The following is a 14,683-nucleotide window of genomic DNA, read 5'->3' as shown; positions in this document are numbered from 1 at the left end:
TGCCACGACACCCAGCTAATTTTTGTATTTTTTGCAGAGATGGGGGTCTCACTGTGTCACCCATGGTGGTCTGGATCTGCTGAGCTCAAGCAATCTACCTGTCTTGGCCTCCCAAAGTGCTGGGATTACAGGTATGAGCCACTGCATCCAGCTTAGTCCATTTTCTGTTGCTACAACAAAATACTGGAGACTGGGTAATTTATAATGAACATAAATTTATTTCATTCATGGTTCTGGAGGCTGAGAAGTCTAAGAGCATGGTGTTTGGATCTTGTGAGGGCCTTTTTGCTACATTATAACATGGCAGAGAGTATAACATAGTGACAGGGCAAGAGCATGTCAGCTCAAGTCCCTCTTCTTCTTATAAAGCTACCATTCCATCGTGGGGCCCCATCCTGATGACTTTATTAATCCTAATTACCTCCCAAAGGCCCCACTCCAAATGCCATCAATATATGAATTGGGGGACTCATTCAAACCACAGCATATCCCTAAACAATATTCCATCTATTCTTGTCTTTCTAGTCTGGTTCTCACCCTCAATAGCTCATCAAGACTGCAAAAGGTCAGCAATGACTTAGGTGCTAATAAATCCAAAGGATACTAGAATGTCCTCATCTTATTTGGCCTCTGAGTAGCTCTCCAGAGTTACTTTCACCTTCTTCATTCCATCCCTTGACTTCTAAGGAACTGCCCCCAACTCTTTTGTTTTCTTCATCCCTTCAAACCACCCTAATCCTATCTCCTTTGCTGGCTCCTCCTCTCCTGCCCCACCTCAAAATATTGGCAAGTCCCATGGCTTAAGTATACATGTTCTTTTCATCTCCATCTATGCTCTTTTCCTAGATAGTATTCAGCTCATGACTCCAAATATCATCTATATAACGTAGACTGCCGGGCCGGGCGCGGTGGCTCAAGCCTGTAATCCCAGCACTTTGGGAGGCCGAGACAGGCGGATCACGAGGTCAGGAGATCAAGACCATCCTGGCTAACACAGTGAAACCCCGTCTCTACTAAAAAATACAAAAAACTAGCCGGCGAGGTGGTGGGCGCCTGTAGTCCCAGCTACTCAGGAGGCTGAGGCAGGAGAATGGCGGGCACCCAGGAGGCGGAGCTTGCAGTGAGCTGAGATCTGGCCACTGCACTCCAGCCTGGGTGACAGAGCAAGACTCCGTCTCAAAAAAAAAAAAAAAAAAAATAACGCAGACTGCCAAATCTCAATCTCTCACTTTGACCTCTACCTTAGCTCCCAGTTTGTACATCCAACTGCTCAGTTGACACCTACACTCAGATGTCTTGTAGACATCTCAAAATCAAAATGAACAAAATGAAACCCTGGACTTAACCCCCAACTCATTCCTTCACAATCCCACTCTCCCTTTTCAGTATATGGTCCATCATCCAGCCAGGTGCTCTAGCCAGAAACCAGGAGTCATCCATGGCCATCCCCGTCATTCACATCCAACTCATCAGCAAAATCCATTCACTTCACTTCCCAAACATGGGGTATCTTGAATCAATTCTCTCAGCCATACTTCCAATCCAGTATCACTACCCTGGCCTATGGCAGCATTATCTCTTGCCTACTAAGTGCTCTCTGCACTCTGTCTTGCCCCTTTCAACTCTACTCTCCACACAACAGCAAGTTTGACTGACATAAAAGTAAAATGTAGGCTGGGCACGGTGGCTCACACCTGTAATCTCAGCACTTTGGGAGGCGGAGGCGGGTGGATCACTTGAGGTCGGGAGTTCACGACCAGCTTGACCAACATGGTGAAACCCCATCTCTACTAAAGATACCAAATTAGCCAGGCATGATGGCGCATCCCTGTAATCCCAGCTACTTTGGAGGCTGAGGCAGGAGAATTGCTTGAACCCGGGAAGTGGAGGTCGCGGTGAGCCGAGATCGCGCCACTGCACTCCAGCCTGGCCAACAAGAGTGAAATTCTGTCTCAAAAGAAAAAAAAAAGAAAGTAAAATGTAAATCAGATCTTCTTAGTCCCCTGCTTAAAACTTTTCAATGACTTCTCATTAGCATAAAAGCCAAAATTACTACTACAGGCCACAAGATGCTCAATGATTTTGTCCCTGCCCACCTCTTCAACTTCTTCTGATGTTCCTCTCCCCCACTGCCTTCCAGCCATCAGTTCTTCAAACAAGACCTTTCCTGGTCAGGCACAGTGGTTCACACCTGTAATCCCAGCAGTTTGGGAGGCTGAGGCAGGCAGATCGTCAAGAACAGGAGGCTGGAATTAGTGGTTCACATATGTAATCCTAGCAGTTTGGGAGGCGAAGGAGGGAGGATCTTTGAGCCCAGGAATTCAAGACCAGCCTGGGCAACACAGCAAGAACACTGTCTCTAATTAAAAAAAAAAAAAAAAAAAGAGGACAGGAACTGTGTGTCTAGTTGACTACTATTATCTCCATTTCCTAGTACCATGCCTAGCACGTGGTAGACATTCACTCAATAAATATCTGGTGAATCGTGTCTTCCTGGAAATGTATACGTAACTCCTTGAATGAGGAAACATGCTTCTCCACTGTGCAATAAGAAAAACTAAGTCAAGTTTCTAACCTGTGGTTTTATTTTGCTTAGAGAACAGGGTCTTGGCTACGTTGCCCCGGCTGGTCTCAAACTTCTGATCTCGAGCGATCACTCCCACCTCTGCCTTCCGAAGTGTAGGGATTACAGGAGTGAGCCACCGCGCCCGGCCAAGTCTCCAATTTGCTCGAGGTCATTGAACTAGCAACTGAAGAAGCTAGGATTCGAACCCATGTCTATAGGATTCCAGAGCCCTCACTCTGAAATACATACTGAAGTTTCCCAGTTTTCGGGAACCCGGTTGTACAAGATGACCAAACACAATACCAGGAAGCGGGAGCCCCAGACCCCGCGGAGCGCCAAAGTTCCCAGGAGGCACAGCGCTCGGGGGTGTGGCCAGACGCATGGGCGGTGCCGGGCGTCGGAAGACGGTTCGGAACTGCTTATCCCCCAAGGCTCCACAGGGCGCCGCTGACTGGCGGAAGCGAGGGCGGGGACAGCGGGATGACGTTTTAAGGACGCTTGCGCGCGGGATTTAAACTGCGGCGGTTTACGCGGCGTTAAGACTTCCTAGGGTTAGCGGAACTGAGGTTTCTTGGCATTGCGCGTTTCTTTTCCTTGCTGACCCTCCGAGTGGCCATGGACTCGTCGCTTCAAGCCCGCCTGTTTCCCGGTCTCGCCATCAAGATCCAACGCAGTAATGGTGAGGAGCGGGGTCCCTAGGTCAAGGGGACTCGTGAGCGGTGAGACGACTGAAATTACTACCCCTCCCCAGACACACAAATGGGCTCTCACTCTCTTTCTCTCCCTCCCTCCTTTTCACACGCACTAACTCCTGATCTCTGCACTGGCAGTCATTCTTCCCTACACAGGGGTGAGAGTCTGCGCTGGACGTGGGTCCCTTTCGCAGTCCTCCAGGAGTGGGCGGACCTTCTCCAAGGCTGGTAGACCCAGGGAAGTTGGGGCTTCTAAATTCACTTCCCTTCCAAAATTCTCCCCGGAAAATGCCCTGCTCTTATGGGGACCTCGGTCTCCTGGCCCCTCTACTCTCGAATAATATTGCACAGTTGCAGTATGTCAGGCACTGGGACTTAGGGTTAACGGGACAGACTACTGCTCTTGAGGAGCTTGTAGTCGTTCTCTCTTTTGCTTAAGCAGCTACCGCAGTTCTGGCACGTCTAATACCCGTGTCATTAGGGAAATGGACAGATAGGACCGCCAGAAGTGAGTTAGGAAAACCCCAAGAGGGCCAGATCCTTAATGCTATGTTGAGGAAAAGTTCATCTAAGGGCTTTAGGGAATCCCCTGCTCAAACATACTTTTGTGTGTTCTCTTCTGTAGGCTCTCTTTTGAGTAGGGGTGAATCCTTATCCCATGCAACTCAATTTAAAACCTGTCCCCTGCCCACCTCACTGTGGATATTCTAAAGGTGAAGCCCAAGAGATTTGTTTCTCTTAGTTTTGTTTGTTTGTTTTGTTTTGTTTTGTTTAGAGGCAGCTGCCTGTTCCTTCAGGTTAACTCCACTTTGGGAATCTCTGTGGAATCCTAAAAGTGAAGCTCTCAGGAAAGAGAGGGTAATTCTGGTTTTTTCATACTTTATAGGTTTAATTCACAGTGCCAATGTAAGGACTGTGAACTTGGAGAAATCCTGTGTTTCAGTGGAATGGGCAGAAGGAGGTGCCACAAAGGGCAAAGAGGTACGTTCTATGAGAATTCCTCTACCACATTTAATACCTTCCTACATAAAGGATCTGTGCAGAAGTGGAATCTGTGAGAGCCTAGTTTCTGATGCTGTGCTCTTCTCATGCCTGTAATCCTAGCACTTTGGGAGGCTGAGGCGAGTGGATCATCTGAGATCAGGGGTTCGAGACCATCCTGGCCAACATGGCGAAACCTGTCTCTACTGAAAATACAAAAATTAGCCGGTTGTGGTGGTGCTAGCCTGTAATCCCAGCTACTCGGGAGGCTGAGGCAGGAGAATTGCTTGAACCCAGGAGGCGGAGGTTGCAGTGAGCCGAAACTGTGCCACTGCACTCCAGCCTGGGCAACAGAGTGAGAATCTGACTCAAAAAAAAAAAAAAAAAATTGGCTGGGTGCGGTGGCTCTTGCCTCTAATCCCTGCACTTTGAAGGATTGCTTGAGCCCAGGAGTTCGAAACCAGCCTGGGAAAAATGTTGAGACCTTGTCTCTACAAAAAATAAAAAATTAGCAGGGTGTGGTTGCTCGCATCTGCGGTTCCAGCTACTCGGGAAGCTGAGGTGGGAGGATCGATTTAGACTGGGAGGTTGAGGCTGCAGTGAACCATGATCGAGCCACTGCACTCTGACCTGGACGACAGAGTGAGACCTTTCCTCAAAAAAAAAAAAAATTGGTCTTCTTGGTTGGGCATAGTGGCTCACATCTATAATCCCAGCACTTTGGGAGGCCAAGGCAGGCAGATCGCTTTGAGCTGAGGAGTTCAAGACCAGGCTGGGCAACATAGCAAAACTGCATTTCTACAAAAAATGCAAAAAAAATTAGCCGGGCATGTCTCAAAAAAAAATAAGTAAAAAAGATAAAACATGTAAAAAGCTTGCTTAGCATAGTACATATAGTAGAGATATTTAGGTGGTATATTTGAGAAATAAAAGGATTGAATACTTTCCATTATCTGCCGCTTAAGAATCAAGAGGTTCCTAAAATTCCTTTCAGCCAACTATTATCAGTCCTTTGTGATTTATTTTTTGTTTTTGTTGTTTGTTCAGAAATATATCCCTTGTCTTACCTCAGATCAAATACTGCTTTTGGAATAAGATCCAAACTTCTTAATGGTGCATTCAGGCCTTTTCAAGCTCTGAATTTTTTTTTTTTTTTGAGACGAAGTCTCACTCTGTCGCCAGGCTGGAGTGCAGTGGCACGATCTCCCTCAGTGAGCCGATCTTGGCTCACTACAACCTCCATCCCCCAGGTTCAAGCGATTCTCCTGCCTTAGTCTCCCAAGAAGCTAGGATTACAGGCATCTGCCACCATACCCATCTAATTTTTGTATTTTTAGTAGAGACAGGATTTCACTATGTTGACCAGGCTGGTCTCAAACTCCTGACCTCAAGTGATCTGGCCGTCTTGGCCTCCTAAAGTGCTGGGATTACAGGCGTGAGCCACCGCACCTGGCTTGAGCTCTGATTCTAATCACCCTTTTTCTGTGTACCACACACTCTTCTTCCACATATCCTATACTCTGGCAAATGAGGTGGTTTACTGCTCTGTGACTGTGCCTAATTCCCTGCTGCCTTTACACACTTATTCCTTTCTCCTGGGATTTTCACCCTGAATTATCAACATGAGAATCAGCTGATTGTCAGAGCAAGGCTTAAAACTCTGGTGTTTGCCGGGTGCAGTGGCTCACGCCTGTAATCCCAGCACTTTGGGAGGCTGAGGTGGGCGGATCACGAGGTCAGGAATTTAAGACCAACCTGGCCAATACGGTGAAACCGCGTCTCTACTAAAAATCCAAAAAATTGGCTGGGCGAGGTGGCTCACGCCTGTAATCCCAGCACTTTGGGAGGCTGAGGCGGGTGGATCACGAGGTCAGGAGTTTGAGACCAGCCTGACCAACATGGTGAAACCCTGTCTCTACTAAAAATAAAAAAAATTAGCCGGGCCTGGTGGTGGGCGCCTGTAATCCCAGTTACTCGGGAGGCTGAGGCAGGAGAATTGCTTGAATCCAGGACGTGGAGTTACAGTGAGCTGAGATTGGGCCACTGCACTCCAGCCTGAACAACAGAGCAAGACTCCATCTCCAAAGATAAAAAAAAAAAGTCCAAAAAATTAGCCGGGCATGGTGGTGGGCACCTGTAGTCCCAGCTACTCAGGGGGCTGAGGCAGAAGAATTGCTTGAACCCAGGAGGTGGAGATTGCAGCAAGCTGAGATCGTGCCATTGCACTCCAGCAGCCTGGGTAACAGAGTGAGATTCCGTCTAAAAAAGGCCGGACACAGTGACTCACGCCTGTAATCCCAGCACTTTGGGAGGCCGAGGCGGATGGATCACCTGAGGTCAGGAGCGCAAGACCAGCCTGGCCAACGTGGTGAAATCCCGTCTCTACTAAAAATACAAAATTAGCTGGGCATAGTGGCGCATGCCTATAATCCCAGCTACTCGGGAGGCTGAGGCAGGAGAATTGCTTGAACCTGGGAGGTGGAGGTTGCAGTGAGCTGAGATCACGCCACTGCATTCCAGCATGGGCGCCAAGAGCAAAACTCTGTCTCAAAAAACAAAAAAACAAAAAACTGGTTTTCTTTGTTGTTTATGCTCTCTGTAGTTTAGGGGTTGGAAATGGGGGAGGTGTATACCAAGAGTCTGTGGCTGTCCCAGAAATGTGGATAGAAGTGTGATTACTGAAGTGCTTGCCAGCTTTTGCGTTTAGTGATTCTATCCTTTTTTTTTTTTGGGGGGGGTGGAGTCTTGCTCTGTCGCCCAGGCTGGAGTGTAGTGGCGCGACCTTGGCTCACTGCATGCTCTGCCTCCCAAGTTCACACCATTCTCCTGCCTCAGCCTCCCAAGTAGCTGGGACTACAGACGCCCGCCACCACACCTGGCTAATTTTTTGTATTTTTAGTAGAGATGGGATTTTACTGTGTTAGCCAGGATGGTCTCAATCTCCTACCTGACCTCGTGATCTACCTGCCTCGGCCTCCCAAAGTGCTGGGATTACAGGCATGAGCCACCATGCCTGGTTTTTTTTTTTTTTTTGAGACAGAGTTTTGCTCTTGTTGCTCTGGAGTGCAATGGCACTATCACGGCTCACTGCAACCTCCGCCTCCCAGGTTCAAGCGATTCTTCTGCCTCAGCCTCCTGAGTAGCTGGGATTACAGGCATGCACCACACCTGGCTATGTAATTTTAGTAGAGACGGGGTTTTTCCATGTTGGTCAGGCTGGTTTCGAACTCCCAACCTCAGGTGATCTACCCACCTCAGCCTCCCAAAGTGCTGGGATTACAGGCATGAGCCACTGTGCCCGGCCTACATATGTTGTAATTTATCTTTGACTACTTTCCCCCTGCAGGCTGCTGTCTTTGTGGTGCCTAACAAATGCTTGAATAGGCAGCTAATAACTGCAGGTTTCATATCTAGGCAGTAAAGCCCTCACCCTGGAGTACATGCTTCAGCTCTGTCACATTTTAAAATACAAATAACAAGTTGGGACAAATTTGATATGTCTGAACCTGTTGTAAAGTTATCCTGGTGAAGCTGTTCCTGGAGGATCGCAGGACTCTGATGATGTAAACTTAGAATTGTGACCTCATTGCAGGCATCAACAGGAAATAGGTAAGGCATGGGCAGGAAGCCATAACTGGGGAAGAAGTTTCTGGGCCCAGAAGAAAATGTAGGTAGTCTTAGGGTTAGGTAGCAGCTGTCGGGAACTTGCCCCTGCCCATAAGATCCTAAAGGGCCTCCACTGGACTCTCACCAGACAGTTAGAACTTGTTTCCTCCTCCGTGTCAGCCAGCAAGAGGTACTTAGGGGGCTGTGCCCAGCAGGACCTCACTGCCCAGCAAAACAGCAGGGGAGCCAAGTGGCCTAGATCTGCTGTGGAGTACCCACCAGTTTGCCTGCCTGTCTGCCCGCCTCTTCCCCTCATTCTCATCACTGACGTCTACCATTGGCTTGGAAATCAGAAACCCATATCCATCTAGATGGTAAACCATTATTAAGGAGTAACTATTTGTTTTATAGCTATTCATACTTAGTGGAACTTAAAGCTGGTAAAGTTTGAATTTAGGGGTAGCTCTGTCTATAGACTTTTTTTTTTTTTTAATGTTTTTGTGTTTTTTTGAGACAGTCTCACTCTGTCGCCCAGGCTGGAGGGCAATGGCATAATCTCAACTCAATGCAACCTCCACCTCCTGGATTCCAGCGATTCTCTCCCACCTCAGCCTGGGGGGACCAGGCACAGTGTCTCACACCTGTAATCCCAGCACTTTAGGAGGCCAAGGTGGGGAGATCACCTGAGGCCAGGAGGTTGAGACCATCCTGGCCAACATGGTGAAACCCGGTCTCTACTAAAACTACAAAAATTATCTGGGCTTGGTGGCACACGCCTATAGTCCCAGCTACTTGGGAGGCTGAGGCAGGAGAATTGCTCGGACCCAGGAGGCGGAGGTTGCACCGGACCGAGATCACGCCACTGCCCTCCAGCCTGGGTGACAGAGCGAGACTCTGTCTCAGAAAAAAAGAAAAGAAAAAAGAAATGTATTTGGATTGAACAATGTTGTTTCATTGAAACTTTTACTTGCTTCTTGCAGATTGATTTTGATGATGTGGCTGCAATAAACCCAGAACTCTTACAACTTCTTCCCTTACATCCAAAGGACAATCTACCCCTGCAGGAAAATATAACAATCCAGGTAGGTGCCTGTCATCTGGCTGCAGCCAGTGCCCCAGAGGATTCACTTTGCTTATTGGCTCTTTACTGATTGATTGTCTGGCATTTTAGCATAGTACATGGTCCCCGGATAGGCCCTTGAGAATTGATAAGAGCCATATATTGTGACAATTTGATTTGTTTTTCAGAAACAAAAACGGAGATCCGTCAACTCCAAAATTCCTGCTCCAAAAGAAAGTAAGTGGATTTCTACTAGCCTACTGTCATGGAATTTGTGTCAGGAATTATGTTTCTAGGACTCACAGTTGTGGAGGCTCCTCTTTTGCAGATGGTTTCTATGTGGGCTGCGTCCTGCTTCTTTCTCTATGAAAGAAGCTGTTCCAAGCTTCTTTCTCTATGAGGAAGAATCTAACCTACAGCTATCAGGCCAACCTTTAGGAGACCTGGTGCATTTAGGAAATTTGCTGCCTGGCCTGGAAACCTTTTCTGTAAAATCCAGAGCCTGATGCTAAGGAGAGTGGGAATCAGCCATTGGTAGGCCTGATTTCTTTTCTCAGGGCTCAGCCTCCTCAGGGGAACAATATGCCCTGGAAAGAGGCTTTGAAAAAGGGAGACACTAGGTCTGTGGGTTGTTTAGAAGTACAGTTGGTGGCACTATAGAGAGGGATGGCTGGGGCTGGAGAGAATAACAGCATTGCCTCGTGGTCTAGGAGGTTGGGCTCTCTCTGCAGAAGTAGTCTGTGAAAACCTACTTTGACAACATGATAGACTGTGACTCTAGGGGGTAAGCTTCCCAAAAGATCCAGCTTAAAGCCAACTGTACCTTGAAGGCTGGTGACCTGCACAGCTCTCCAGGTCTCGGGGTCATCATTGCCCTGAAATATCCAGCTACCTCAGGGACTCCCAGAATACGTGGCTGGAGCTTCAGGTTCTGGGGGCCCTGAGTGGAGGGTGGTGCCACTGCAAGCCTGGGCCTGACTGTTGTGGTGCTGGCCCTTTCTTGCTGGGTGTACCATAAGGGCATGCAGGAGAGTTGGGACTCGCAGCAGTCCCATTCCGTGTTCATGTCCTCAAAGGATACTGCCACAGCTTTTTGTTTTTTGTTTTTCAAAGGCAGGGTCTCACTTGGTTGTCCATGCTGGAATACCATGATATGATCATAGCTCACTGTAGCCTTGAACTCCTGGGCTCAGGCAATCCTCGCACCTCAGCCTCCCATGTAGCTGGGACTACAGGTGTGCCTCATCACACCTGGCTAATTTTTTTTTTTTTTTTTTTGGTAGAGACAAGGTCTCGCTATATTGCCTGGGCTGGTCTCAAACTCCTGGCCTCAAGTGATCCTCCTGCTTCAGCCTCCCAAAGTGCCAGGATTACAGGAGTGAGCCACCATGCCCAGCCAATAGCTTTTTTTTTTTTTTTTTTTAGGATGGGGTCTCACTTTGTTACCTAAGCTGGTCTTGAACTCCTAGCTTCAAGCAATCCTCCTGCCTTAGTGTCTCAAAGTGCTGGGACTACAGGCACACACCACCATGCCCAGCTACACAGCTCATTTCAATAGAAACAAAAAAAAGTCTTTAAGGCCCTGAGTAGTGGCTCATGCCTGTAATCCCAGCACTTTGGGGGGCCAAGGTGGGCAGATCACCTGAGGTCAGGTGTTTCAGACGAGCCTGGTCAACATGGTGAAACCCTGTCTTTATTAAAAAATACAAAAAACTGGCCAGGCGCAATGTGGCTCACGCCTGTAATCCCAGCACTTTAGGAGGCCTAGGCGGGTGGATCACCTGAGGTCAGGAGTTTGAGACCAGCCTGGCCAACATGGTGAAACCCCTGTCTCTACTAAAAATACAAAAATTAGCCAGGCGTGGTGGCAGGCACCTGTAATCCCAGCTACTCAGGAAGCTGAGGCAAGAGAATCGTTTGAGCCTGGGGGTGGAGGTTGCAGTGAGCAGAGATCGTGCTACTATACTCCAGCCTGGACGACAGAGCGAGACTCGGTCTTAAAAAAAAAAAAATGACAGATCATTTGGGGCTAGATGTAATGGCTCACACCTGTAAGCCCAGTGCTTTGGGAGGTTGAGGCAGGAAGATGGCTTGAACCTAGGAGTTTGAGACCAGCCTGGGCAACATAGCAAGACCCAATCTTATTATGAAAATAAAAAATAAAATAAAATCATTAGGGAAACAGGAAGATTGTAAAAATTCAAGATATGGATTATATACAGCCATCAGCTTGAACTTACAATACTCAGAAACTCGGTAGAAGTTGGTTTTGGCAGAGGTTGCAGTGAGCCAAGATTGCACCACTGCACTCCAGCCTGGCTGACAGTGTGAGACTCTGTCTCAAGAAAAAGATGGGCTGGGCGTGGTGGTTCACGCTTGTAATCCCAACACTTTGGGAGGCTGAGGCGGGTGGATCACAAGGTCAAGAGATCAAGACCATCCTGGCCAACATGGTGAAACCCCGTCTCTACTAAAAAAAAAAATACAAAAATTAGCTGGGTGTGGTGGCACACGCCTGTAGTCCCAGCTACTCAGGAGGCTGAAGCAGGGGAATTGCTTGAACCCGGGAGGCGGAGGTTGCAGTAAGCTGAGATTGTACTACTGCACTCCAGCCTGGGCAACAAGAGCGAAACTCCTCAAAAAAAAAAAAGTAATAATAATACTTTTTCTCAAGGACTTAGATTAGGTCTCTCTCTCTCCAGAAATGTTTTCAAGATAGCTATAGGTCCCTGTACTTACTCAAGACAGATGCTCTTTGTGGGAGATATCCCTGCCCTCAGGAGCTCCTGGATTTGCACAATGTGGACAAAGGGTTTTGGGGGTACTGGTACTTAGTCTAATTTTTCCTTTCTAAGGAATATGGGAAGTTGGTGAGCCCCTTTCCTGGTGGCTGGGACCTATTTCACCTTGTACAAAAACTTGGAGGTTTGCCCCGACCACCCTCCAGATCATGCAGCACTGACTGGCTACTGCTCTCGGTTCTCCAGGTCTTCGAACTCGCTCCACTCGCATGTCCACTGTCTCAGAGCTTCGCGTCACTGCTCAGGAGAATGACATGGAGGTGGAGCTGCCTGCAGCTGCAAACCCCCGCAAGCAGTTTTCAGTTCCTCGTGAGTAACAAAAGTGCCCTGCACCTGCCATATTTGAGGCCCTGAAGTACATTGCTTGGTCCCTGTGCTAGAATATCCTGAGATTCATCCATTCCCCCAGCTTCAGAACTGGTCTGCTCCTGCCCTACCAACACGGCTTTCTTATTTGGAAATCATCTCTTTTTTAAAAAACTTAATTGAAACATTACACACACATACACACAGACATGTACACATAGCATTGAGTATATAGTTCTGTGAATTTTCGTAAACTGAACACACTTATGTATCTAACATGATCAGATCATTACCAGTACTTCAAAGCACCTGAGTTCAAGCCTTGTTTCTCACATGCGGGCATGTTTTCCTGTGGCCATGGAATCAGTCTTTCACAAGAGGTGAAAGGCTGGGCAGAAGCCCTCTGACATAGTTGAGGAGTCTAAGGTCTAAGTACACATAGCATTGAGTTCAGTGAATTTTCATAAACAGAACTGACTCGTAACTAACATGATCAGAGCATTACCAGAACTTCAAAAGTCCCTGTTGGGCACATTTCCAGCTCCTAATCCCCTCAAGGGTACCCATAATCCTGACTTCTAATAGCATTAATTAGCTTTTTTTCTTTCTGTATTTTTTTATTTATTTATTGAGACGGAGTCTCACTCTGTCACCCAGGCTGGAGTGCAATGGCATGATCTTGGCTTACCACAACTTCCGCCTCCTAGGTTCAACCAATTCTCCCACCTCAGCCTCTTGAGTAGCTGGGATTACAGGCATGTGCCACTATGCCCGGCTAATTTTTGTATTTCTAGTAGAGATGGGGTATTGCCATGTTGGCCAGGCTGGTCTCGAACTCCTGGCCTCAAGTGATCCGCCCACCTTGGCCTCCTAAAGTGCTGCGATTACAGGCGTGAGTCACTGTGCTCAGCCCTCTTTTTGTACTTGGTTTTTCTTTTGAGATGGAGTTTTGCTCTTGTTGCCCAGGCTGGAGTGCAATGACTCAATTTTGGCTCACCTCAAATCTCCACCTCCCGGGTTCCAGCGATTCTCCTGCCTCAGCCTCCCAAGTAGCTGGGATTACAGGCATGTGCCACCATGCCCGGCTAATTTTGTCTTTTTAGTAGAGATGGGATTTCTCTAGGTTGGTCAGGCTGGTCTCAAACTCCCGACCTCATGTGATCCGCCTGCCTTGGCCTCCCAAAGTTCTGGGATTACAGGTGTGAGCTACTGCACCTGGCCCTCTTTTTATACTTTTTTTTCTTTTTGAGACAGAGTCTCGCTCCATCACCCAGGCTGGAGTGCTGTGGCTTGATCTCGGCTCACTGCAACCTCCGCCTCCCGGGTTCAAGCAATTCCCCTGCCTCAGCCTCCCGAGTAGCTGGGACTACAGGTGTGTTTAATAGAGACGGGGTTTCATCATATTGGCCAGGCTGATCTCAAACTCCTGACTTCGTGATCTGCCCGCCTCAGCCTCGCAAAGTGCTGGGATTACAGGCGTAAGCCACTGCACCCGGCCCTTTTTTGTACTTTATATAAATTGAATTTTTTTTTTTTTTGAGACGGAGTCTCACTCTGTCACCCAGGCTGGAGTGCAGTGGCGCAATCTCAGCTTACTATGAGCTCCGCCTCCCGGGTTCATGCCATTCTCCTGCCTCAGCCTCCCGAGTAGCTGGGACTACAGGCACCCACCACCATGCCCGACTAATTTTTCTGTATTTTTTTAGTAGAGACGGGGTTTCACAGTGTTAGCCAGGATGGTCTCGATCTCCTGACCTCGTTATCCACCCGCCTCGGCCTCCCAGCTGGGATTACGGGCGTGACCCACCGCACCCGGCCTATATAAATTAAATTAAAAAATTTTTTTTTTTTTTTGAGACCGGAGTCTCTGTTGCCCAGGCTGGAATGCAGTGGTGTGATCTTGGCTCACTGCAAGCTCTGCCTCCCGGGTTTGCACAATTTTAAAATTTTTTAAGTGAGTCAGATGAGGTGTGGAAAATTAGTAAATATAAATAAAAATTTTTAATGTAAATTGTTTGTCAGTCTTTAATAGATTATATAAAGTAGATGCAAATTTTGTAAGACACACAACCATTACACTTTACGTTTATCAAATTCAGCTCTAATAGGATGAAAGTAAATGAATGGATCATGACCAAGTATGGGAAGTAATGAGGTGTTGTGGATTGGACCTTTCTGTATTGAATCAATCTGGTTAGTTGTTTCCCCAGTTCCCCATCACCCTAGCTTTTCAGTCTTTGCTCCTGTTACCCACCTGGGTTCCTGAGGCTTGGGAGAAGTCAGAAAGGCTTGGCTTTTCTCCCTAAGACCAGACCTGGCCTGGCCTGAGAACCCATGCTTGGGTGAAGTCTAAAGAGTTCATGTTGGCCGGGCACGGTGGTTTAAGCCTGTAATCCCAGCACTTTGGGAGGCTGAGACGGGTGGATCACGAGGTCAGGAGATCGAGACCATCCTGGCTAACACGGTGAAACCCCGTCTCTACTAAAAAATACAAAAAACTAGCCGGGCGAGGTGGCAGGCGCCTGTAGTCCCAGCTACTCGGGAGGCTGAGGCAGGAGAATGGTGTAAACCCGGGAGGCGGAGCTCGCAGTGAGCTGAGATCCGGCCACTGCACCCCAGCCTGGGCACAGAGCGAGACTCTGTCTCAAAAAAAAAAAAAAAAAAAAAAAAA

General features: G+C 47.9%; 1 protein-coding gene across 3 annotated transcripts in view; it reads left to right on the top strand.

Annotated features, from left to right (window-relative positions):
• Positions 1–3,060: 3,060 nt before the first annotated feature.
• The window catches only part of KIF2C (kinesin family member 2C), a 26,771-nt gene continuing 15,148 nt past the window's right edge, over positions 3,061–14,683 (top strand). The window contains exons 1-5 of one of the 3 annotated variants that reach the window (XM_023221426.2): positions 3,061–3,245; positions 4,145–4,239; positions 8,826–8,927; positions 9,094–9,142; positions 11,893–12,015. In XM_023221426.2, the coding sequence (XP_023077194.1) occupies positions 3,182–3,245; positions 4,145–4,239; positions 8,826–8,927; positions 9,094–9,142; positions 11,893–12,015 (433 nt within the window). In that variant the 5' untranslated portion in view covers positions 3,061–3,181. Of the gene's footprint in view, positions 3,246–4,144; positions 4,240–7,837; positions 8,220–8,825; positions 8,928–9,093; positions 9,143–11,892; positions 12,016–14,683 lie in introns of those variants that run through there. The other 2 variants (XM_023221425.2, XM_023221427.1) reach the window with 2 other exon arrangements.

This window comes from Piliocolobus tephrosceles, chromosome 1 (assembly GCF_002776525.5).
Source record: "Piliocolobus tephrosceles isolate RC106 chromosome 1, ASM277652v3, whole genome shotgun sequence".
Lineage (NCBI taxonomy): Eukaryota > Metazoa > Chordata > Mammalia > Primates > Cercopithecidae > Piliocolobus > Piliocolobus tephrosceles.
The sequence above is the reverse complement of the archived record's forward strand: the minus strand, read 5'-3'. Positions and strand labels throughout refer to the sequence as shown.